The 26449-nt window shown below is 40.3% G+C and overlaps 1 protein-coding gene across 1 annotated transcript in view; it reads left to right on the top strand.

Annotated features, from left to right (window-relative positions):
• The window catches only part of LOC128355403 (dedicator of cytokinesis protein 3-like), a 268462-nt gene that overhangs the window by 225376 nt on the left and 16637 nt on the right, over positions 1–26449 (top strand). Inside the window, exons 15-28 of the mRNA XM_053315642.1 lie at positions 511–636; positions 4085–4209; positions 13940–14102; positions 15000–15106; positions 15340–15511; positions 15826–15923; positions 17437–17520; positions 17988–18088; positions 19012–19093; positions 20891–21061; positions 21560–21742; positions 23545–23737; positions 24395–24522; positions 24921–25067. Of these exons, the coding sequence (XP_053171617.1) occupies positions 511–636; positions 4085–4209; positions 13940–14102; positions 15000–15106; positions 15340–15511; positions 15826–15923; positions 17437–17520; positions 17988–18088; positions 19012–19093; positions 20891–21061; positions 21560–21742; positions 23545–23737; positions 24395–24522; positions 24921–25067 (1880 nt within the window). The remainder of the gene's footprint in view (positions 1–510; positions 637–4084; positions 4210–13939; positions 14103–14999; positions 15107–15339; positions 15512–15825; positions 15924–17436; positions 17521–17987; positions 18089–19011; positions 19094–20890; positions 21062–21559; positions 21743–23544; positions 23738–24394; positions 24523–24920; positions 25068–26449) is intronic.

Here is a 26449-nt window from a genome sequence, read left to right as displayed (position 1 = left end):
TGTCAGCTTGACTTCTCTCATCACATGACACCGAGACTTTTTTGATGTTAGAAACTGTGACGAGGGAGTGTAAATGAGGAGAACGTGTCTAGTTTTGCAGACTGATAAATTAATAAAATGTTAGACACACAAACACAAAACTCATGAACTCAACCCTTCAACTCTTTTGGAGACCAGCACATATTCTGACTGACACTCGCATGACATCAGTTGACATCAGCTGGAGAATCATCTTAATTAGTGTCACTGCAGGGAAGTCTCAGCCTCTCCATCATGTTAAAGTCAGTGAACTCCTGTGGCACTAAGTTGTATCATCTAACTTATGGTGTTATTGAAAGGAGGATGTAACCACTGTGTTTTCAAGCCCTACAGGAAGATGTGGTTATTTCACACTTTCAGCTGTAACTTCATTTTTAGAAGCAGCTATAAACAGGCCTCGCTTCATTTCTCTCGTCTCTTTTCTTCTCTGTTTTCACTCTCTCTCTCTCTCTTTCGGGTCTGTCCCTGCAGGTCTGATCATCTCTCTGCAGCTGCTGCGGGGCGACATGGAGCAGGTCCGCAGGGAGAACCCGCTCATTTTCAGCAGGGGGGTGGCCATCACACGAAAACTGGGCTTTCCTGATGTCATCATGCCAGGTGAGTCACTTTATTTTATCTATTTTTTTTAGGGACTGTGTACAGTGTTACCATTTATAGCAGGTCTGGATTAAAACATACACACAGTAATAAAGTAGTTTGAAGCAACACAATAGCACATCACACACACACACACACACACACACACACACACGCACTCACACTCACCGTCTACAAATGTATGCTTGACAAACATGAGATGGCCCTTTTTATATTTGTTTTTTTAAGTACTGCTGGAGCTGCAGCTCTTCATGTCGTCAGATGGTGACGTCACCCTGAGTTGAGAGAAAGCTGACTGAATGCAGTGTGTTGAAATTAGGGATGAACATGAGCCCATTTTTTTCATGGTTGACTAATCGCTGGGTTTAACCCGGTGATTAACCGAATATCGCTGCATACCGACTTTAACAAGAGCTAAATGGCAATGGTCAAAAAATTACTTTAAATATTCATACCAAACAAGCTTTAACTGCAAAAACGTGCATTTATTGAAATGATAATCAGTCTTCATTTCTTTACAGGAACAAGTTAATTAAAAGATAAATCTTACAGGCTTACAGACCCCTAAAATAACAGGTGGATTTTTTTTCTTCCAGTCATTAACAACTCTGAGCATTTCTTTTACAATCATGTTAGCAATGATAGACGTAACGTTAGTTTTCTCTTTGAGACGTTTGTTCCAGACGTTGACGTAGCTACTATTTTGGTGATTAGCGTCTCCCTTAGTAACCGTCACAGCAGACAGCAACTTTCTGTCCGTGTGAAACCGCGATACTTCAACTCTGCTCCACATATTTCACTCCTGACAACATTATCCTTTACTTTCTGTAAGTTTTTAAACCACGCTGGACTTTTGTGTGTCTTCGTCTGCATCATGTTCCCTCCTGTCAGCTAGCTAGCTAGCAGGCTAACTTACTACCGAGTCAGCTAGCTAGCAGGCTAATTTACTACCGAGTCAAAGTAGCTGAGGGCAGCAGTAACAATTCTCTACTTCTACACAAGGTGGAGGTGGTTTACAGAAGCGTAGAGCTCCTCCTAGTGGCTGAAAGTGAACATTGCTCTGCAGTAGCTGTTAACGAAGCCTTAGACTACACAGCTCAACTCTTTATTGAAGGCTGACGTTAGTCCACGCAAACGATTATTCGATTGTTTGGTCTTAATGATACATCCCTATTCGAAATGGTACAGGAAAATATATTATAGAGGGTATTCTGGATAATTTTATAGAGTTCACTGAACATAAATACACAAAGTCACATAATGAAGGAGAAGCCAAACCATTTTAAATTTCATAAACAATGGACAAATTTGAAATAAAATTTAAAAAATATTTATAGATAGATAGATAGATAGATGGATAGACAGATAGATAGATTCATTATCCTACAATGATGAATTGGCTTTTTACACCTTGTCTACATATTAGTGGTTTTATGACTGTTTCTCCAGCCTTCCTACAACATGTAAAGCAATCATAGCATGTGTAACAACCTTGGCTGCATCCAGAGAGAGATAGTTTCTAATGTGTGGAAAGTTTGCCAAGTTGAAAGCTGTCTCTCTCTGGATGCAGACATGTTTCCCATCACAAAACGAGGAGATGTCAGCTCCGATTAATTTTCTTTCTGTTGCTCCTGAAGGTCTTGTGTTGGCGCTGGATTGGCACATTATGCAACAGTAACAGATGGGTTGAAAGTTTAAAAAGTTTCACTTTTCACTCAAATAAAGTATACTTAGCCTTCAAGTGCTGTAGTCTTCTCCCACATAGCTGATAGAAAGTAACATAGTGATGGCCCAGGAAGTTTTGTCTACTAGATGTGGAAGAGAAAATCTGTCAGTTTCTGAACTATGTCTTCAGTACATTACAATGAAAAACGAAAATGAAAGGGCTTCATTTTAGATGGTGTGTGTGTGTGTGTGTGTGTGTGTGTGTGTGTGGTGCTAGGTATGAGGCCTACATCATTCTGAAGTACTTTGCACATAAGTAGTTGGATTTATGTGCAAAGCATCACTCTGTTTTTACACACAAACATGGTACTTCTGCCAATTGATTGATTGAATCGATTAGACTGTAAATTAATTCTTATAAAAAGTGGCACAAAAATCAGTAGAAAGAAATATGCCACACAAAGTCACAACTCTTATCTTTATTAATTAAATGAAATGCTGCTTAACATTTTGTTTCAACAACATGAATAAAAACCAAACTGGGCGCGCTCATCAACAGATGTGGGGGATTTTAAAGGTGTCTTCTCTTAGCAACCAGTCATTTTATTTTAAAGGACTAGTTCGATGCTTTCAGAAATGCATTTGTGTGGAGAGTTAGAGGAGAAGATTGATGCCATCCTCATATTAACTATGGAGGCAAGTTGTGTTTTTATGGGGGAGTAACAGAGGAGTTATGTACAGTTTGGTACTATGCAGTGACTTCTTGTTGTCTCCGCTGGTTGCCTGGCAACCTCACAGTGACGACAAGACACTGTGAGGACCTGCATGTTGACTGTCAATCTTAAAATGGATAACCTTGTTACTTCAAACAGTTTTGTGACCAACAGACCCAGTTCTCAGAGGGTTAGTGGTGAAGGGAGTGAAGCTGCATTCAAAAACACCAAAGGGATTAAAGCTGAGTGTAAAAACACATCCATACATATATTGTATGCAGAAAACCTTTCACAACACTTTCACATTCATTAATCATGTGTGTCACACACTTGTGCCCTCCCATCGGGCAGTGATGGAGCGAGTATTTAACTCTCGTCTTGATACATTGAGGGCGACATCTCCTCTATAAGGACGAGCAGACATGATGAATGGATCCACACACTTTAACACAGGTCATTAGTCTTGTGTATGTCAGAGGTATTCAGCTTTAAATGTGTGTGAGACCCTTGTGTGTGTCTCCATCTGTGTTTGTGGACAAAGCATATTATACTATAGAGTATCCACATCTTTGTAACTGTTAGTGTTAGCAGGTATAAGTGATGACATGCATGTTTAAAAAAAGAAAAAGATTTTAAGGAGGAAGTGTGTTTATGCATTTATAATTGTTTTTTTGAGGCCTGATACCTCCTCATAGTTTAAAATCACAGTTCAGCCTGATTGCTGCTTAACATCCTGCAGCACAGACTCATTAATGATTCCTAAATCTCACCTTGTCATTAAGCGTTGACCTGGTCTTTAATGTTCCTGCACTGCAGCTTTAAAACTCCCTCCATCCTCTTTTAAATCCTCTTCTTAAAACTCATTTTTATCTTTATCTTTACTGATGGTAATTTGTATAACTCTTCTGGATTTTTTTATTTACTTTTTAGTTACTGTAAAGCACTGAGTTTTGAAAGGTGGGTTTATTATAAAATAACCAGATATATGTGCATGTTTCTCATATTTGTATTCCAGTTTATTTCTCAGGTGATATGTGGAATAAATGTTGATGTGTCCGTCCTGGTTCCAGGTGACATCCGTAACGACTTGTATCTGACGCTGGAGCGAGGAGACTTTGAGAGAGGAGGGAAGAGCGTTCAGAAAAACATTGAAGTCACAGTTTATGTGCTCTACGCCGATGGAGAGATCCTAAAGGTAGGAAAGACACGGTCCCACCATAAACACCTTGCATACAAGACGCTCTATGATGACAGCCGTGTCATCACAGAGAGACAGCTTTTTCTCATGCTTTCTCGGTATGCCCAACCCATCACATTGGCTTCTTGGTATTGTTCCCCCGTGGTTCGTCATTAAAGCTGCAGTCTGTAACTATTTTTGTGTTATATTGGCTAAAAATGTCATTGTTCAAGGTTTCAAGGATTTTACTTGTCATTCAGCCATGTAGGTAAATAAAAGAGCAGAATACAGTACTCAGGTTCCCGGTGAATTAAATATACATTAATTTGGGCCGGTATGAGATTCTGACGGTATGATAACCTTAGGTAAAAATATCACGGCTTCACGGTATTATGATTACAGCTATAAAATGTGATATTTTGAAATGTCTGTATTTAAAAACAAAAAAAACAAAAAACTTGAACTTGAACAGTCTTTTATTTATTTATTTATTTATTTTTTGGAAAAATATTTTTATTTACATTTTTCACATACAGAACTGCACAGAAACAGCAGAATGTGAGCATGTAGGTACAAGAAATATAAAATTAAAAAATAAAAATAAATAATCTCCACTCTTATATATATATATCACGATTATATTATGGATGACCATAATTTATACATACAGTAGTAGCCACTTCAAAGTTCCCCTCCAAGCTGAATGCCAGCTGAATGGCAGCTGACTCCCAGCCAAGTTCCAGCCAAGTTCCAGCTGAGTTCCAGCAGCTGGAGAGACCCCCTCCTTCTCCTGGGCGTGTCTATCTTTTCCTGTAAACCCGCCTATTCATTGTAACACAGGGTTTGACCAGGAGATGGCGCTTCTGTCACAAACTAGCTCACATTCTTATGTTTTATGATTTTTTACTGACAGGTCAGTGGTCATCCGAAATTCATATAATCAAATCAAAAAATGAAATAGCCTACTGACTACTGATTATTTTGTTATTTGTTTTCAATCTAACACAATAAACGACAAAAAAAAGCCTTTTCGTATTTTACTTTTAGGCTCAGATAAATAATACGAAATGACAAAAACGGACCACAGGACTGTATTTGATTATGTGCAATTATACAGCACATATGTGCCAGCCAACCCCGGTCTATTCAGTGCATGCTTCAAGCCAGGTAAGCCCATCCACCTTATTAGCATTATCATTGCTCAACCTTTTGTTTGGGCTTAATGGGCCATTTGGTTCCATTGTCACACAAATCACGCACGAGAGATTCAGATTCAGAATAGTGTTCATGGACGTCAGAACTATTTTCTGAGAGGGGTCACTGTGAGCTTTCATAATAGAATGTGACGGACGGTGTCCAGTCAAATGTATGACAGCTTCGACTGCATCCTTACTTTCTAATGGATTAACTATATTGTACCCTTCATTAAGCTACTTTATACAGAAGAATAGAAGTAAAACAAGTAATATTGGTGTATATAATATTTAGCCTCATATTTTAATCAGGTTTAATCACAGGGTTGTAATGTGATAAATCCAGTTAATTTTTTTAATCGTTGGACTGCCTAATCTTTTCTATGAGCAGTGGGTCTAAACCGGTCTAAACACACTGCTCCTCCCCGTGGACAAATGAGGCATTGCAGCTGGTTTCCACTCAGGCAACTTAGGGGCGTTTCCAGTCGGGGCCTCACCACGTCATCGCTGGGGGATCACATTATCCCCCTGCTTCCATTATCGGCCAGCCAAGGACCGGTCAAGGACCAGTCAAGGAGCCATCAAGGAAACATGGGAACTTTGAAATGGCTTCATCTGTATTAAGTTCAAGAAAACAAACACAGACCGCTGGTTAAAACATAAATCTACATCATCTGAGGCAGAACCTGCTCAGAAAAAAACAGCAGAGCCTGAAAAACGAATGACACCGGTAGCGCCATGTGATGTCAATGTTAACAACGTTAATCCTCAGACAGGTAACTGTGACGTTACTATAGCAACAAGTTTCAGGCTAACCGGCTCAGAGTAAATTAATGGCTCCAACTAAACAGCTGATATTAGCGGCGCAATGTGTAAAATGCTGCGGTGCTACGCGTTTTATCAGCTGATGTTACGAACCACCTTCTGATTTATCCTCAGCCTTAATGAACTGATGCTTAGAAAAACCCAGATCATTAATTATTGTGAGGTTCTCATGTTGTGTCATGTGTTTTAATAACTCATAAAGTCACCAGTGTGCCACATGTGTGAAACCTGCACAGCCTCACTTCCTACTGTGATATGATGGCAGCTGGCAGATTGTCCATCAGGCAGTGGGTTTGACCTTTTTATATTTGTTACATTTGAGACAGAAAGAGTGTTTGTCTCCTCCAGTGTGCACATATTCTCTCTAGTATGGACAAAGGCTGGCACTGTTGGTAATTGGCCACACATTGGTTTGCTCTAGTCTTGATAGTGAGCTCAGTTCTCTAGGCTGTAAATAAAAGGTAGCTTTCCTCTCTGTGGAGGGGTTTAATTTGTTTTAATTTAAATTATTATTACTCAGAGGAAAACTATTTAACAACCTCACTTTAGGCTCTGATAACTTTTGATGGGAATGTTGACACTTTACAGACTAAACAATGAATCTTTTCTTTTTTTAAATAATCAGAAAATCGATCAGTAACCCTCTAGCATTCTTTCTACTTCTCTTATTTCTTGGCCATCTTACCTTAATGCACAAACTCAGTCAACCTTTGACACGTCGGACTTCTTTACAGCACATCATTGGTGTTTTGGTCTTTGCGTTTTCTGGTCTCTGCATTGAGTAGAGTAAAGCTTTGAATGTAATTTGGCTTCTACACAGCAGTCCATAATTAGAGATACACATGAATACAACAAGAACAAAAAATACTATACAACATATTTATCAAACACCTATGCTATGAGCGAACCCTCAAAGACTAATTTGGAATACAGCAGTCATAGGACACACAAATGTACAAGGCACACATGTTTAGCTTTGGGCTCTTAAGTGGTACCTGTTGGTTCCTGCTTTCCGTGTGACTCTGTGTTCACCATCTGCAGTCCCTCATCTCCAGGAGCACCTGTAGAACTAGTGCTGCTGTTGCTTCTTTCTCCACCTTGGCAAGAAAAAACCCAGTGGTCAGGCTACACACTTTCCCTAACATTAGGTTATGTGACCTGACTGAGTGCTGGTATAGCCCCGTTTAAAAGAAAATGTGTTCCTGACTGACCCGCCCTCCTGACAAACATGTCGCTTTTTTATTTATTTATTTCTGACCTTCCATTTCTTGCAATTTGCATGGAAACACACAGTTGCAGATTTAAGACAGTGGAGCTGTAATACCCTTGATAACTGAGTATCACGGAGAGGCGTTATTACGTTGGTTACCAGATAAGTGGATTTGATTGGTCTGTCAACTCATTCTTTTTCCTCTATTTTCGCTGGTGAAGTTCAGTCTTCAAGTTTGGCCAGAACAACTATCAGTCTGTCCCAGTACACCAAATGTACCAAATCAAACCTTTTACGTGCACTTTAATTGGATGATAAAGATGCTTGTAAACTAAATATACATAATGGCTGTAAAAAAAACTACAGACAAAGCTGCACAAAGTCAAGTAAAACATGTCTGATCTATTCCTAAGATTGATCATTCAGTATTAAGACAGAGACCACATAAATTAATGTATTGTCAGGGCGCTTTACAATAGATGGAAAATTGTATGTATGTATGTATGTGTGATATGACAAAAACAAGACTCAAAATATAAACTATGTTGCTGCACATTAAGCCAGCCATTGTTTAAACATTACCTTTTATGAAGCACTTGAAGTATATCACAGTTCCACCAATTCCAACAGCACATCCAAGTACAAACACGATGACATCACGAACGCTTAGACCTGGAGCTTCACATCTCTCTGAAACACATTATAAAAGTAAATGTAACTGCACATCATGTAAAGCATCGTGAACATAGACAACACAAATACAACAATTACATTTGTGTATTTAACCTAAATAAAATGAATCAGGGCTAAAATGATTTGTATTTAATCACATTGATTTAAAGAATCACTCTGAGGAATCTCACCAGGCACAGTGATCTCAGCTTTAACGGTGTGGCTGATGGCCTTCTGAGTGGAAACACAGACAAAGCGCTTGGTTTCAGTCTGCTTCACCGTAGTTTGTAGAGAAACGTAGTAACGTCCTCCATTTTCTGTGACTTGTGGCTCATCAGACGGAAGGAAGTTTCCATCACTGTCCTGCCATTGCAGCGTTGGTTCTGGATAAGTACCTAGAACCTCACACTGAATTATCACCCCATCATCTGTGGCGTTACCCATCATAGTGTAGGGCCTTGGAGATGCTCCTGTGAACATATGAATGAATATGAAATGTCATTATGTGACATGCATGAAAAAAGCTTAAGATATTTAAACAAAAAGAGGTTTTTAATTAAATGTTTGGAATGTTTGTTAACTACACATGTTCAACATGTTTGCGTACCCAAGTTTCCATGGTGGTCAGACAGTTCATTTAAAATATCATTTAACTATTTTTGATACAATGAGAAAACTGATCTTTAACAATTCTGACAATAGAAAGCTTTTTCAGCTTCTATGATGTAAAGATTTGCTGCTTCACTTGCGTTTTAATTACTGTAAGTTGAACATTTTGGACTGTTTAAAAACATTTAAAAGACAATTATGTTTTATAGACCAAGTGATTAATCAATTAATCATAAAAATATTTGACAGATTACACTGTAATGACAATTACACTGCTCTGCAAAGCTGAAATACAAACAACAAAAATAAACAAACAAAGTTTAAATTATTTGTTTAACTGTGACTTTGAGCTTTTGTTCATTTATTTTGTGAGCTCTGTGGTTTATTCAGTCACAACCTGTGCACTTCATCTGGATCATCAACAACATACATTACATCATAAAACACATTAACCCAAACCACCACGATGGGTTGGGTCTATATTTGTAATGTATATTAAGAAGTTTAAAGTGTCACTGCTTCTAATGATTTCACTGACTTCTGAATTTGCAATGTATGTCGTCGCCATGCCTCGCAAATATTAACTTCAGGTAGAAGGCAGAAGGGAATGAAGACAGGTGGAGGTAGAGACAGACAGGTAGAGCAGCATACTGAGCAGAGTTTACGCTGGTTATTATTCAGACCTCCGACCATACAGAACAACTACATGTTTAACACAGTACAGAACTCACTGGGGTCATATGGTTTAAAGAAACCCTCAATGTGGACTACATGTGCAGTACTGCAGTGACCTCAATTGATTAAGCTTTGATTCAACAAATTCATTTTATTAAAAAGTTATTAAAAGGTATTAAAGGAATGAACTACCTTTCTGAACTGAGCTTAGGCTACAACAAAACAAACCGCTGCGCTGTTGTTAATAAAGTCTTTTCAGCATGTCTGGAGATTTCATTTCATAAATTCAGTTACGGTATGTGTGGGCTGTGGCTAGTTTTCACTAATGTGTTTTTTAAGAAATTATAATGTGTGGCTTCATTTAGCTAAAACTGACACTATTAAAGCACAGCACATGCTGGATTATAAAAGTTTAGGATAGGGCTGAAAGAGTAATGACTTTCTATGTTTCTTACTGTCAACAGATCTAAAGTGAAAAGCCAAACCAGTATTTTATTTACTGGGAGACATGTTCCTTCATTATGAATGTTTGGTCACGTTAGTTAGCTTAGAAACAGAAACTAAGACTAATAACAGCGTTATAAGTCATGATTTAGTCATGATTTCAGTCTCAGGAGAGTTTTTATGTGTAAGAACGTGGTTCTGTTTGCTGTGTTGTGCTAGCTTGTTGTGTTTGCTGTGCTGTGCTAGCTTGTTGTGCTAGCTTGTTGTGTTTGCTGTGCTGTGCTAGCTTGTTGTGCTAGCTTGTTGTGTTTGCTGTGCTGTGCTAGCTTGTTGTGCTAGCTTGCTGTGTTACATGTTACAACCTCTTGACTCTATTGTACATTACTGAAGTATAAAGTCAAGTGGTTGTGATAGAGGTTAATAGCCTGCATGCTGTAGCTATGGCTGCACCATATACAATACTTCTCTAGTCTCTCAACCACACAGAACTATTTTACACTACATATAAACATTCACACATTCATATAATGATTGCACAGCTTTCCAGAGCAATTTGAGTTTCAGTATCTAGCCCAAGGACACTTTGTCTGGGATCTACCACCTGCTGCACCTCCTGAACCACAGCTGCCCCTAAATCCTATATGTATCCCAAATATCTGATCTCCTAAAATTATAAAACTCAACTCTCTGATAATAGATATCAGAGATGACAGGTGCCAGGTTCATAAAAATAATTGTTTTTTTCTTACATTTCGATGTAATTCGTCACATCTTTATTAGCCGCTCTTCATTCTGTACACTACCTCACAGAAACTATATGCTCTTGTGCATTTGGTCAAATATCACTATAACGGTTTTGATGCCTTTAACACGAACCATAGATAATGAAATCAATGAAATATATTCATATAGATCGTACTGTATCTACCTGTATAACCATGTGAGGAGAGTATCTGCTTTAAAGTTGAGGTGTGGTTTGTGATACCCTGCTGTTGCTATGGTACCCAGGCCTAGAGAACCAGCTATAACACACACATTGCAGATTTAGTAATCAGTGACATCATCAAAATCAGGACTCACCAGAGATGTTTTCAGCTGTTCTGTCCTTTAACGTACTTCCTTAAAAAGGCAAAAATACAACAGTCACAGTCTGTTAGAGCGCTTGGCTGCCATGAACGTGAAACCTACAGTACCAGATGATTACATCTAAGCTTAGAGTCTCAGGTCAGCTGCTCATCTGCTCCATCTGCACAGCATCGTCTTGTTTTGTTAACCCAGAACTTTCTAAACCACCTATGGGTGTGTAAACTTAGAAGAGGTATGCTTTATAACAAACACCTGCAGAGTGCACATTAAACTACATCACCATTCTGTATCTTCTATTCTCACTATCACTACATGTCTAACATAAGATGTTAAATTCTTATTAACATGTATTTTCAGCACACACGTATGTTGTTAAAGGACGTTTTTTGAAAAGGAATCAAGGAGACACAGAGCATCAGCAGATCAATAGAGTAATTATATTATTAAAACATAATAATATCTAATATCTAGTCTGTCCTTATGTATATGAATGGGGTGAAAAGGTGTTAATTTGGCGCACATGATGCTGATTTCAACAAATCTAAAATAAACAAACAAAAAAACACTGTGGCAAATAAATATTTATGACTTCAGACAAACTAAAGTCTGTATAAGCCTGTCCTATGAAGACTTTATGTTAAATGTGGGATTTAAATGTTTAAAAAAAGTTTCAGTGTTGCCAGTATGCAAAACATCTGAAATGTTCAATATCTACCAGTAACAATTATTTAGGTTTACAGTTTAATGAAAGCACTCACTGATAACAAGATGTACGGTGGATCCTCCCTGAAGATCTGGAAATATACAGGTGTAGGTTCCATTGTCAGCCACCTTCGTATTGTTGATGGTTATGGAGGCGTTGCCTGACTTCAGTTCACCTGGAAAATGTGAGACTCGGTCTTTGAACTGCTGATCCTGACCATCACGACCGTTGGCGTAGGAGTTTCCTCCTTCATAGAAGAACACCTCCATCTGACCGTCTTTCTTCCAGTCAAACCTGTGTGATGTAATGTCCACCTTGGTGCTGACTGAACAGGGTAATATGACATCACTTCCTTCATCAATGATGAACTTGGTGGCAGTTTGACCTGGAAGACAAAATGTAATCAACATGTTTAAGTAGAGTGTAATCAGTTTGAGGGTCAGAATTACTTTAACTTTGCTCATCAACCAGCATATATGCCAAAATCTTCCGATTCATCAGTCTCTAAGCTGGTATCTTATGTGGGGATCGACCAATACTGTTATTTCAGCAGCACGTAACACAGTAACACAGTGAAGTTCAATTCAAATCATTAGTAAAAGAAACCTCTCTTTAACAGAAACAATGAAATATGTAGGCGCTAATAGGATTAAGTTAGAGATATCATAAATATTACAAAATCTGAAAATAAATAGTGATACTGTAAATAGTTATAATATTGTATTGATTATCATGTGTGCATATGTATTGATTGTTAATGGGTGCAGGTATGGAGTGATATCAAAGATATTTAAGAGCATGAATTGGTCTTTATTATCTTGTAATGTGATGTATTGTTCTGCATTAGCCTATGTATTATACACTGGTATGCATATGGAAGACTAGCAATGCTGCAGCAAATGTTCCTCTCCTCCTTTTCCACTCCTTTCCTCTATTTCCTCACCAGACACAGACAGACAGACAGACAGAGAGAGAGATTCAGCGTTACGTTTTGTTACTGACTGAGTTTTCTGCGTGTGGTGTGCTTCTCTTAACTTTTTATCTTGTAAAGTAATTCATGAAATGTTGTGTGGCTGCTCCTGTACACACGCCCACACTCGTGTAGTGCAGCGGTACTCTGCCAGAGAGAGTGATGGCTGCGCATACATCACTTTAGATAATAAAACATGCCGATCTCTATGACTAATATCTAATCCTAAAGTCGACCACTAATGTTATTGTTCCACGTTGTTTTTTATGTAAAAGTGTTGTTTAGCCAATGCTAACAATACTGCTAGCTTCTGCCCAAGTAGTTTCCAACAAGTCAAACAACCTCAAGTAAAGAGAAGTTTTTGCTTTCTTACCGGTTCTATCCGCCGAGGATCCTGCAAGCAGCAGCAGCGGCAGAAGAAAGAGACACACAAGCATAGTTGTTAACTTCAGACTTCTCCGTGTTACAATGCCGGTGTGTGACATCAGAAAGCAGTTCTGCACTTTCAGGGAACCTAGCATCACAAGGAAGTGTCAGACATGTACATTTCGGAAAACTGTGGGCATACACGGGATGGCCAATCAGATCAGGAGGGCCACGATCCGGTCCGCCTTTCTTTATTGACGTTATTGTTTACCCCAAAACAGCTGAGTTGTAACGGGTCCTCAGTTGTCAGACCCAAGTAAGTGGGAAATAACAGGGTCTCTTCCTGTTCGCAGTAAAGCGAAACATGTGCGGAGATATTAGTGCGGAGCGGGAACACGATGACGATGGTGGGTTTTAATCATTAGTCGGTCATCTCGCCATTGTCTGAAGCAGGCTGGACAATGTACACTTTTATTTACAGTTAAAACATTTCGCCATGAAGTGTTTCAGCTTCTGTCAAACTAACACAGCTGCGGCGGCTTCCGGTCTAAGCTTTCAAAATAAAACCTTTGTTATTGTGCGCAGGGAACCCGCGCCAAATGCTTATGGATTTAGAATGGGGTGTCATAAAAAAAGAAAGGTGTCCAAATACTTTAGATCATTTTATTGTTTCAGGCTTTCTATTTAAACTCTGGTTTTAAAACAAAGCTTCCAAAAAAATCAGATTGTCTGTAGTGATGATTTTACACTCTGACTCCATCAGCTCAGAATAATGTGAGATAACTGTGTGATGAGGACTGGAAATAAAAATAAAAGATTTGTAAGTTGTGTATCCATATCCAAATATAAAACACATATTTTCGGAAGAATTTTCTATCTGGTATTATGTAGGTTTATGTTGTTGTTATTTTTTATAATGATTCTTGTGTAACCCGGTTCCATCTGTCTTCCTGTCCCTTTTTCTGTTTTTACACACACTCCACCTCCCACTGTAGGACTGCATCAGTCTGGGTTCAGGTGAGCCCAACATGCCAGAGCACCGCTCCTTCGTTCTCTACCATAACAACAGCCCTCGATGGAGTGAGGTCATCAAACTACCGATTCCCATCGACCGTTTCAGAGGCTCCCACCTGCGCTTTGAGTTCAGACACTGCTCCAGTGAGTACTGACCGCCAGCACTAGTATTAGTAATAGTAACGGTTCATAATGTTTTTAATTACTGACGTGATGTCAAATGATTGTTTAACATGTTGAGAGAGAATAAGAAATATCATAGTGAGGCACATATCTATTAATGTCAGTGAAAGAACAATGTTCAGATGGATGTAATATTTACTCTTTATGCTTTTCTCCAGAATAAAAGAGACGGGTTTATCCACATACCAGCACATTTTCCTCTAAACCGAACTTTAAGTGTAATCTAGCAGGACTGAGCAGAAACATGAATGAGTTTGCTGTCAATTTTTTGTTGAAACATCTTTTTCATCTGCACAGTAGTGAGAGTCAAATGTTGATGAAAACAATGAATATGACGTATTTATGATGATAATAGTTTAAATTATGCCTTTATTTCTCACTTTATTTGTGGGCGGCTGTGGCGGTCGTCCTCCAAATGGAAGATTGGCGGTTCAATTCCTGGCTCCTCCAGTCCACATGTCGATGTGTCCTTGGGCAAGACACTTAACCCCAAATTGCTCTTGTTGCTGCGCCAACAGTGTATGAATGTGAATGAATGGTTAAATTCCTCCTGATGAGCAGGTTGGTGCCCTGCGTGGTAGCTCCTGCCATCAGTGTGTGAATGTGTGTGAATGTGTGTGAATGTGTGTGAACGGGTGAATGATGTCATATAAAGAGCTTTGAGTGGTCGCAAAGACTAGAAAGGCGCTATATAAGTACATCCATTTACCATTTATTTAACAAGTCAAACAATCAAAGCAAAGCTCTCTCTGTCTCTGTCTGTCTGTCTCTCTCTGTCTCTGTCTCTGTGTCTCTTTCTCTCTCCCTCTGACTCTATGCTCTATGTTTGTCTCTCTCCCAATTTCCCCAAATCTACAGCAAAGGACAAAGGAGAGAAGAAGCTGTTTGGCTTTTCCTTCACTCCTCTGATGAGGGAGGATGGAACCACTCTTTCAGATGAAAGTCATGAACTCTACGTTTATAAGGTAGGAAATGACTCTGCTGTACTGTCTGCCTTTCTGTGGCAGCCAAGATTACATTATTCAATATAGATTAAAGGTTTGGGGCATTTACACACTAAAAATGTTCTGCTGTACAATATCTGCAGCTGTGTTAGTTTAACATGACATGACAGAATAAAATATAGTTTTCAAATATTTGAATGGTATCATTTATGACTCGTTTCTTCCTCCTTGTTCCTGACCTCTGCTGGCCTCAGTGTGACGAGAACACAACCTTCAGTAACCACGCGCTCTACCTGGGCCTGCCCTGCTGTAAAGAAGACTTCAACAGCTGTCCCAACATCCCGTCCAGCCTCATCTTCCAGCGCAGCACCAAGGAAACCTTCTGGATCTCCACACAGCTCTCCTCCACCAAGCTCACCCAGAACGGTACACAGCTGATCCAACATCATCCAGCATATTTTTTAAGCATGCAGAACAGTGATACATGATGTAAATATTTGTTTATAGGCACCTTAGTGATACAGACTAATCTTAGTCTTAATCATATGCTGCGTAATCTTCAACCTTGAACATATTAAAAGTGTCTGATTCACCATGTATTTGCTAATTGATCCTTTCCGTGTGCAGATACTGGACCCTGGTGATTATTAATAAACTGTATAAAACCTGACCAGAACTTTCCTGGTGAACAATGTGTCAGTTTACGTCTTTGACTTGTTGACTTTACTATTGTCTTCCAGTGGACCTGCTGGCTCTGCTTAAGTGGAAAGCCCATCCTGACCGGGTCATGGACATCCTGGGCCGGCTACGCCACGTCAGTGGAGAGGAGATCGTTAAGGTGAAGTTAAAACTAAAAACTAAAATTATAACTAAATATTTACTTTGGACAGAGGCATGTTTTAACTAACTTGTTTTCTTCACTTGAGCACTTTTGATTGTATCACTTTCTCAGTAGTCTCAGTTAATGTGCAACAGTATCAGCACATTGACTCACTGATCCTAAAGAGTAAACATCTGTTCCCTCTTTCAAAGACCACTAAATTACACTGCCGGTCTGAGCTGTAGCTCTGCCCCCCCCCCCCCCCCCCAAGTATCACATGCTGCAGTGTGATGTCATATGTCATGCTGCCATCTGTTGAAAATTAGCGGGGGTGGGTCGGTAGTTGGCAGATATAAAGTAACAAAGATAGGAAAGGTCTGTAGACGCTTGAATGTTGAAACTGCTCAGAGTAAAGTAAAACTTTTTATGAAATCTAGTTTATGAAAATGAACTAATCTGATAAAAAAAATACCAGAGTCATATTTAAGAATGAATGAAAGTGTTAAGAGAGTGTGTGTGATGAATTAATCAAATCAGATTTGTCTTAATACATGTTTTAATACAAGCTCGGTTCATGTCTGCATGCCAGGACACAAGAGTCTTATACTGTCACAGAGTGCAGTGTTCCCACACATAGACTAATTCGTGGCGGTGCGCCACAGATTCAACACCGGCCGCCACATATTGCGTTTCGTTATTAATTTTTTTTTTAACGCTAATTAAAAAATACGCATCGTATTCGTTAAGCTGCATTTCCTTTTTCCTTTCTCTGCTCTCCCTGCGTCTCTCTGTCACTCACGCGTCTCTCTCACATAGCTCACACACAGTCCCTCCCCTCCGTGCACACCCCCCGTCGGTCAGTTTACCGAAACCAACCCCCCCTCCCCCCCGTCGGTCGCAGGCCTACCACCACACATTGCCTTCAGATCTGTGGGAAACACTGGAGTGGGTCAAATATCTTCAGTACACAGTTTGAGCAGAATGTGATTTCCTTTGTGAGGCACCTTAAGTTATTCCAGTCTATTATCAATCACTGACAGTGTGTGTTCAGCGCGTCACTAAGGAGACATGGCTGTGATCACGGTGTGTTTGTAATACTAGTTATGTCACATGACTGAAGTCCTCCAGGATCAAAATTGAGCCAGTTTGGTTTGACTGTTAATAAAGCATAACATATAAATTATTATTATTAATTCTGTGTTAGACCTTTTAAGTAATCACCAAAGGTTTTACACATATTTTTGGAAACCATGGTCAATAGGCCTCATTTAAATGAAAGTATACCTCATGTTTTAGTTGTCTTACCCGGTCAGAATTGGCCCTAGACAACAGGAGGGTTCATGTTCATATGCAGTGAGCAGTAAAACTAAAGAGGCAAAGTGACCCAGTGGTTTGACCCCGTTCACTTACAGCATCATCTATCACTACTTTGACTTTCTTTATCAGTCACACCTGATAAATGCTAAAGTATCTAAATGCATCTATAAGGACAGATCCAATGTGACTGTAACTGATTGTGTTTGTGTGACAGTTTCTTCAAGACATCTTGGACACTTTGTTCTCCATCTTGGATGACAACACAGACAAATATGGACCGCTGGTGTTTCAGTCATTGGTAAGTAAAAAGCAGAATGTTATAATATACACACACAGTCTGATCAAGGTGAATAAAAAGACACATTTGTACATGTGCTGCTTAAAATAGTATATGTATTGTTATTAGGCATGGGATGAAAACCGTGTTCAAGGTATACCGCGACAACCGAAACTGGCAAATTTCCTGTCATAGCGTTCCTAAGGTATGAGCTGTTTTTAGTCTGGTCAAAGACAGGAAGTGCTGGTCAGAAATCCCTCAGGTGGTGCAGGTGCAGCGTAGAGTATCACGACCCCTCACACTGTCATTACAGATTCAGGTTAAATTAACATGTCTGTCTTTATTTTTCTTCCTTTTAGGAACATTTTAGAGCTGGAATCACAATACCACCATACCATGATATTTTTTCTTATGGTTATCATACCACCAGAATCTCATACCGGCCCATGCCTAATTGTTATGTTGGTGCCTTTCTCTTTCTGTCCCAGGTGTTCATTATCAACCTACTCAGGGACAGTAAGTACTACCACTTCAGGCCGGTGATGGACACGTACATCCAGAAGCACTTTGCTGGTGCTCTGGCCTACAAGTGAGTGTTTACACCTCGACTTATTGTAAACTCACAGGCTGCTTCACTGTCACACACAGAGTCCACTCTCAATCTGTGTGTGTGTGTGTGTGTGTGCGCGTCCGTGTCTGTGTGGGGAGAGGTGGAGGTTGACTGGGTAAACAAACAGACCAGATGTGCTGAAATCCATGTTTACTAAGGGTGGGGTAAAGTGGCTTGACTCTGTTTCCATATTGTTCTTCTTCTTTTAACGTATCCATGTACAGTATTTATGTATATCTTTGCAAATCTGTGTTTGCATGTTCGTCTTGAGGTCACAAACAAGCATTTTCATTTGGTGCTCTGGCCTCCAAGTGAGCATTTCCCTGCTTCTCTGGCACACTACACTACAGTATTAATTCTCAATGTGTGAGTGTGTTTAATTTTTGTGGAAAAAGACTTTCAGGATCTTCACAGACTTGTTTTGGGTATTGCCATGGTGCAACTTGTATTTTGTTTGGAGTTATTAGTGCTGGGGCTGAGGCAGACGTGCAAAAAAGCATGTGCCATCTGATACCAAATGTGCAAAAGAGGGACGTGGGTGTGTGTGTCATTGTTTTCAAAATGGTATTTTCCATGCCTAAATTTAATGTTCTTAATCCTCCCAACATTCCTGACATGTCAAAGTTTTTATTCTTCCAGATACATTTTACATGCATTGAAATCAACAGAACAGAAATGATATGAGAAGTTGAAGTTTGTTATTTATAGATTGTAATGTTGATGAATTTCTAATCCCTTTAATAAGAGTTAAGGAAAAGCCTTTACTCATATATTTGGACGATATTGAAGCTTTTATTGAAACCAGCTTGTGTGTTTTCTGCACCGTGAGTCTCACATTGATCAGATGTGATGATTTAACATGTCAGTTGTAAATGAGGTGTTTACTGTTTGATGTGATTCAGAGAGCTGATCCGCTGTCTGAAGTGGTACATGGACCGCTCGGCCGAGGTGGTGAGGCAGGACCACATACAGGAAGCCATGAGGGTAAGAGCCAATCAGAGAGACATCAACCTCCTGAAGCAGCTGGAGAGCTTAGCGCAGGGGAGTCAAACACGTGGCCCGTGGGCCAGAACTGGCCCGCTGAAGGGTGCAATTTGGCCCAGTTTCCTTCCACAGTTCTTTTCCTTCCTTCCATCTGTGCTTCCTACCTTCCTTTTTTACTTTCTTTGTTCCTTCCTTTCGTTTGTCTGTCCTTCCTCCCTTACTTCTTTCTGTCCGTCCTCCCTTCCTTCCTTCCTTCCACCTGTCCTTCCTTCCTTTCTTCCTTCTGTCCTTCCTAACTTCCTTTGTTCCTTACTTCGGCCCTTCCTTCCACTTGTCCTTCCTCCCTTTCCTCCTTCTGTTGTTCCTTCTTTCCTTCCTTCTGTCTGTCCTTCCTCCCTTTCCTCCTTCTGTTGTTCCTTCTTTCCTTCCTTCTGTCTGTCCTTCCTACCTTTCTTCCCTCCTTCCTTTTGTCTGTCTTTCCTTCCTTCTGTTGTTCCTTCTTTCCTTCCTTCTGTCTGTCCTTCCTACCTTTCTTCTCTCCTTCCTTTTGTCTGTCTTTCCTTCCTTCTGTTGTTCCTTCTTTCCTTCCTTCTGTCTGTCCTTCCTACCTTTCTTCCCTCCTTCCTTTTGTCTGTCTTTCCTTCCTTCCTTCCCTCTTTCCTTTCTTCCTTCTCCTCCTTCCTTCCATCTGTCTGTCTTTCCTTCCTTCCTTCCATCTTTTTAATAATCCGGCCCACATGAGATCTAATTGGTCTGTATGTGGCCCTTGAATGAAAATGAGTTTGACACCTCTGGCTTAGCGTGTTTAAACAGTAACAGCAGCAGTTAAACCGAAGCTATACATGTGGTTATAATCATCTAATGACTAGTTAATGCTGCTAGTGAAAACAGAAGGACTCTGTGTGTGTTTTCTCTTTACTTTTACACCACTAGCTTCTACTTAATGTCCTCGATCAGGCTTCATAAAGCTGACTGCATATATTCAGTAATGCATCAGTATAGTAGACAGAGCTTAGAATAGATTGCACCAGATAGTAAAATATTAATCAGACTCAAACATCTGTCTCAAATGGTTCACTCTGTCATGTAAAAGTGGACGGTGTGAATTATTGAGCTTAGTTTTGACACATGCTGCAGCTCTGAGGTCAGATCTGAGTTTTTATTCATCTTTCACCAGAATATCTGCGTTATGAGTCTGTATCTGTCTCTCCTTCTTCCACAAACTGTGCACTTCTTCACCCTTTTTAGGAAGTAATATACTGATCCAGATGATTCCTTCCTTCCTCCCTGCCTCCTTCTTTCCTTCCTTCCTTCCTTCGTTCCATCTGTCCTTCCTTCCTTCCGTCCTTCCCTTCCACCCTTCCTTCTTTTGTTCCGTCTGTCCTTCCTTCCTTCTTCCCTCCTTCCTTCTTTCATTCCGTCTGTCCTTCCTTCCTTCGTTTCCTTCTGTCCTTCCTCGCTCCCACCATACTTCCTTCTTTCCTTCCTTCCTCCTTCTTTCCTTCCTTCCTTCCTCCCTTCCGTCTGTCCTTCCTTCCTTCCTTCTGTCCTTCCTCCCTCCCACCATACTTCCTTCTTTCCTTCCTTTTTTCCTTTCCTCGCTTCCTTCCTCCCTCCTTTCCTTCCTTCTTCCCCCCCTTCTTCCCTCCCTCCTTTCCTCCCTTCTTCCCTCCCTCCCTTCCTTCCATTTTCCTCCCTTCCTTCCTTGACTCGAGGACAACAGGAGGGTTAATGACACTACTGTTGAATGTTATATTAATATCTGATTCTGAAGCCTTCTTCTCATGTGTCTCTCAGGCTCTCGAGTATCTCTTTAAGTTCATCGTCCAGTCTCGTATCCTTTACTCTCGGGCCACCTGCGGTATGGAGGAGGAACAGTTTCGCACCAGCATCCAGGAACTCTTCCAGTCGATCCGCTTCGTCCTCAGCCTGGACAGCCGCAACTCAGAGACCCTCATCTTCACACAGGTGAGGACACACACACACACACACACACACACACACACACACACACACACACACACACACACACACACACACACACATACACACACATAACACATGGACTCTGCATATTCCCTTTTTTCCCTATTTTCTTTTTAAAGAAGTGTCAAATGTTAAAGTTATTATATGTTATACAGTTTATCTCTGAGTGATCTTTTTTCACAGCTTGTTGTGTCTTTTAGATGAGACTCTTATTTGCTTGTATAACAGCTAATCCCTTAATTTATTTACCTTAGTTTATAGTTTAGATCACTTTCTTCCGTAGCTTTTTTTCCTTCTGCTTTTAGTTGCTTTGATCTGACGCTATCTCCTTTATGTGCCTCTTTTTACCTGCACCTCGGACCTTACCTTGCTTCCCCTCCCTCACCGTCTCTCTCTCATTCTCCTACAATCCTTTGCTCCATCCTCTGGGTCCCCAATTATTCCTCCCGGGCCTCTTTCCTCCACACCCACACACCACAGGGCTCGCAGCCTTGTCTGGGCCCAAATCAAGCCCCGGCAGGCCCTGGTGCTGGGCCTACAGCTCCTTTAGCTCTAGTCCCGGGCCAAGCCCAGCCCCCCGCCCCAGGACAGGTTCCTGGCAGCGGGCAAATCAACTGCACTCAGGCCTGGAGCTCCAACGCTCTGCGGCCATCTCCACTGTCAGTAAGTAGACGTCTGGATGAAAACCACAAAACCCCGTTCTTTGTGTGAAGCCCAGACTGCTAATTCACCTGTTCAGCTGTTTGTGAGCCTAACCTCTCACACTCTCTCACACACACACTCACACCCTGACTGCACCGACTGCATAATCACACCAAATCCATCACAATCGACTCTAAAAACACCTGATTCAGAACGTCATTTCCTCATACTAAGCCCTGTTTCATTCAAAAGGAAAGTCCAACCCTGAAGAGTGGATGCTAATAGACAGTCAAACAATTATTAGCTTAAGTAAAGCTTCCCACATTAATTGTATCTGACTCAGAGAGCTACTAAAACCTTCACAACCGAGCATGAGCTGCTCTACAGTCAAGCACAGTGAGAATAAAAGCCTCTGTCATGGTTATATGGATTACATGATATTTATTTTTAGGTGAGACCATGCAAAAAAAAAAAGAGAGATTCCCCAAATTCACCTCAACTTAATCCAAGATGAAGGAAATGTTCAAAGGGGTTTTAACCAAGAAATGATAATTAAAGGGAATATTTGGTTCCCCAACAAATCTGCGATCAATAATCAATGAACTGTTTATTACTCTAACAGAGTAAGTTGCAAGAAGACTTTTAGTGAATTTCTATCGTTTCAGACCACCACAGTGTCTGTTCACAGCTGGATCACATACTGTAAGGGCCCATTTATGCTCAACGGACATACGAACATGTATCCGTCCGTTTCAAACGATGTTACCGTCACTGCTCTCATACTTCCATGCGTCCTTTACGTTGGCATGGATGTTATCCAATACGTCCACCAGGGGGTAGCACAGAGTCGAAAACAAACATGGCGACTGTGGAGGAGATATTGATAATGTTCCTCTTGCATAAAAGACAAAAACGATATGTTTAAAGTTTCTAACCAACTCGCAAAACCTTTCCTCAAAAAGTTCTGCTAGTTATTTCTTCTTCGTGCCTCACTAGAGCTTTCGAGCTACGTATCGAGTAGTGACAGCAACACTGCCTCCCCGTGGTTTCCGGTGGTACTGCTCCGTTTGGTCCGTATCTGTAAGCTTTATGGAAACGTGCAGAAATACGGAGGAAATGAACGCAGAGCACGGACAGAAGGCTCCGTCTGGATCCGTATTTAACGTTGAGCATAAATGGGCCTTAACCCTCCAACTCCTGCAACACATTTACTCCAAGCACTAAAATTCCCCAAATCTTATCTATAATGTTCTGTGTTGCTAAAACCAGCAAATGACAACTGGACGTCCCCCCTCTCTGTTCTGATTGGTGTGATTTGAATTCTATCTTGTTGATTTTCTCTCACATTTTCCTGCTGAATCTGATCTTTTTCATAATTTTCTTTTGCTTCTAATCAGTGTTAATGTGTTTTTTACCCCTTTATTCACTCTCCTGTGTGCCTTTCAAATGTCTTACAGTGTGGTGAACAGCTGTGTTGCAAAATGCCCAACTTCCATTAGAAAGTAGCAGAGAATATACTTCACACTGGATCCATGGCTGGAAGATGGCAGGAAGAAAATACCACTGTGTTGTAGTGTAGTGGAAACGATTAGCTATGCAATCAGCATTTTGGAATTTCAGCTTTTCACCATGTGGACTCACTTCTGCTCTGTTCCTTTGTTTTACAGACTGAAGGCATGCTCACATTTCTCAGACACTAACATTATTAACCTGAAACCAAACTTCTCTCTCTCTTTCTTTCTCTTCAAACTTCCTTTTTTAACTTCTGCCCTCCTCTGTAAACCCTTCTCTCACCTTCGTCTCCCCCTTCTCCTCTTCCTCAGGCCGCTCTGTTAAACTCTTTCCCGGCTATCTTCGATGAGCTGCTGCAGATGTTTACGGTCCAGGAAGTGGCGGAGTTTGTGCGCGGCACTCTGGGCAGCATGCCGTCCACGGTCCACATCGGACAGTCCATGGATGTGGTCAAACTTCAGTCCATCGCCCGAACTGTGGACAGCAGGCTCTTCTCTTTCCCAGGTAAAGGTTTTACCTGGGAAACTCCTCTCTCTTTCTCTCTCTCTCTCTCTCTCTCTCTCTCTCTCTCTCTCTCTCTCTCTCTCTCTCTCCTTCTCCCCAACCGGTCGAGGCAGATAGTCGTCCACTTAGAGGTTTCTTCCTGTTTAAAGGGTGTTTTTCCTTGCTTTGACTTTTGTTGTGATTTGACGCTATATAAATAAAGATTGATTGATTGATTGATTGATTGATTGATAATTCATCCTCATTCTATGATGTGAAAGTTGAGTGAAAGTGAAAAATGAGACATAGAGTCGTTCAATCTATTATTAATGTAATCACCTAACCTGAGGATAATGTCATTTTTAGGCCTTTTGCTAAAGAAAATCCTTGTTTTTACCAGCACAGATATGTTAATTTATATTTGACAGATTATAATTAAAACTATTCAGAAGTACTTCCTGAATCCTTGTCCTCTACACAAAAGATTATAAAATATAATCTGATAGCTCTTAAATACAAATCAGTCACAAATAATAAGACAAGACAAGACAAATAATAAATCATTCATATCACTCTTGTTAGTTTTGTTTCCCTTCTGTTGGTTTAACTATGCTTTGCCCATGTTCTGATGTTATTGTGTGTGTGTGTGTGCGTGTGTGTGTGTATTTCTGCCCTCAGAGTCTCGGAGGATCCTGCTTCCTGTTGTCCTGCATCACATCCATCTCCACCTGAGGCAGCAGAAGGAGCTGCTTATCTGCTCTGGAATACTCAGCTCTATATTCTCTATTATCAAGACCGGCTCACTGGTAACACACACATAACACACACACACACACACACGCACACACACACATACATGCATATAAAATAATAAAACACTGTCACTCACACATAAACTATGTGTCAGTGTGTTGTTGCAATGGTCCAACATGAGATTCTTCTTAATTATTAAACAAATCCTTGAAAAAAATATTAAATGATTCATAGTTTTATGTTTGTACAACCCACAATGTCTGAATTTGGTCATATGGGTTTTTTTCGTTCATAATCAGCCTCTTACTTTATGTGGAAGTGTGTATCTATTTTTATTTTACTTCCCCTTCTTCTCCCCTTGTTTTTGCTCTCTTCTTCCTCCTTTTGATTTACTCACCATTCCTTTCACTCTTCCTCTTTTTCTTTTTCCCCCTGTCATGTCTTCCTCCAGGACACGTCCGTGCAGGAGGAAGTGGAGATGATGGTCGAGTCCCTATTGGACGTCCTGCTGCAGACCCTGCTGTCAATCATGAGCAAGAGCCAATCGCAGGAGGCGGTAAGGGGTCAACGCTGTCCGCAGTGCACCGCGGAGATCACTGTTAGTAACTAACAATACGACTACTACTACTACTACACCTCCCTCTACCCTATACCCCCCCTTCCTCCAGGGCTGGGCAATGTTTTAATGCTCCTTTATATTATCATATCATTAAATCCTCATATTAAGATATTGTGGTTCACAGGTCTCATATCTAAATGTTGTTAACCCTCCTGTTGTCCTCCCGGGTCAAATTGATCCTTCTTTCCTCCCTTCCTTCTCTCCTTACTTCCCTCTTTCCTCCCTCCCTCCCTCCTTCCTTCCTTCTTTCCTCCCTCTTTCTTTAATTTTTCCTTAATTCTTCCCATCCTTCCATACTTCTTTCCTCACTTCCTTCCATCCTTCCTTACTTCGTTCCTTTCTTTCCTTCCTTCCTTCCTCCCTCCTTTCCTTCCTCCCTTCCTTCCTTTGTTCCTCCCTCCTTACTCCCTTCCTTGACCTGAGGACAACAGGAGGGTTAATAAAACGTATATGTTATAGGTCAAACTTAATAAATGACTACTTCATATAATGTTTTTGATAATGACCACATTATTAATTTTGTACCTATTGCCCTCCCCTTACACATCCCTTCATCCATCCTGTCCACATCTCTTCACATCTGTCTCATTGGACCCTTCCTTCTCTTCATCCTCTTCCTCCTCTTCATCCTCCTCTCTTTTAGCATGCTTGCACACCTTAATTCATTCTTATTAAAAGTGTTGTTTTGTTGTTCTTTGCATCCTTTTGTTTGTAATATTTATCTCTGGAGAAGAACAGTATGTATCTGTAGTTACACTGTAGATGTGACTGTGTTTAGGTATAGCTCAGTCTCTTAGTATAGTCTGCACATTTCACACATTTCAATGATGATGTTATTGTGATTGTTTCATGACTTTCCGCCATCTTTCATTCACATTTCACATCTTTCATCTTTGGCTCAGTCACAAATCTGGTCCGTCTGCTCCTTCCACTAAACTTTCATTTATGCATTTTGAGATTTAACTCAGGAGGTTTCACTATTAAGCTGCATCCCGAACCAGCTAGTGAGGAGAAGAGGTGACAAATAAAACCAGTGCTGACTTTATTTCCTACAACTAACTAGAATCATGAGAATTAATACTTTGCTAGTTTGGTGCACATGAACCTTTAGCTATACTTTCTAATTGTCCTATACTTGTACACCCTATATTATTGATTGGTTTACAGCTCCTAGATTAATTTACCCATATACTGTACATACTGCTCATTTACAGTTAAACATTTCATAATATACATAATATAATACAGATTAACTCAACAGTTGCAGGTGTGATTTCATTCAGACTAGTGAGCACAGATCCGTTTGGGAAAGAGCCAATTTATCTCATATCTCATTTTCATATCTCATCCTACTGTCACCA

Source organism: Scomber japonicus, chromosome 3 (genome assembly GCF_027409825.1).
Source record: "Scomber japonicus isolate fScoJap1 chromosome 3, fScoJap1.pri, whole genome shotgun sequence".
In the NCBI taxonomy this organism is placed as follows: Eukaryota; Metazoa; Chordata; class Actinopteri; order Scombriformes; family Scombridae; genus Scomber; species Scomber japonicus.
The sequence above is the reverse complement of the archived record's forward strand: the minus strand, read 5'-3'. Positions and strand labels throughout refer to the sequence as shown.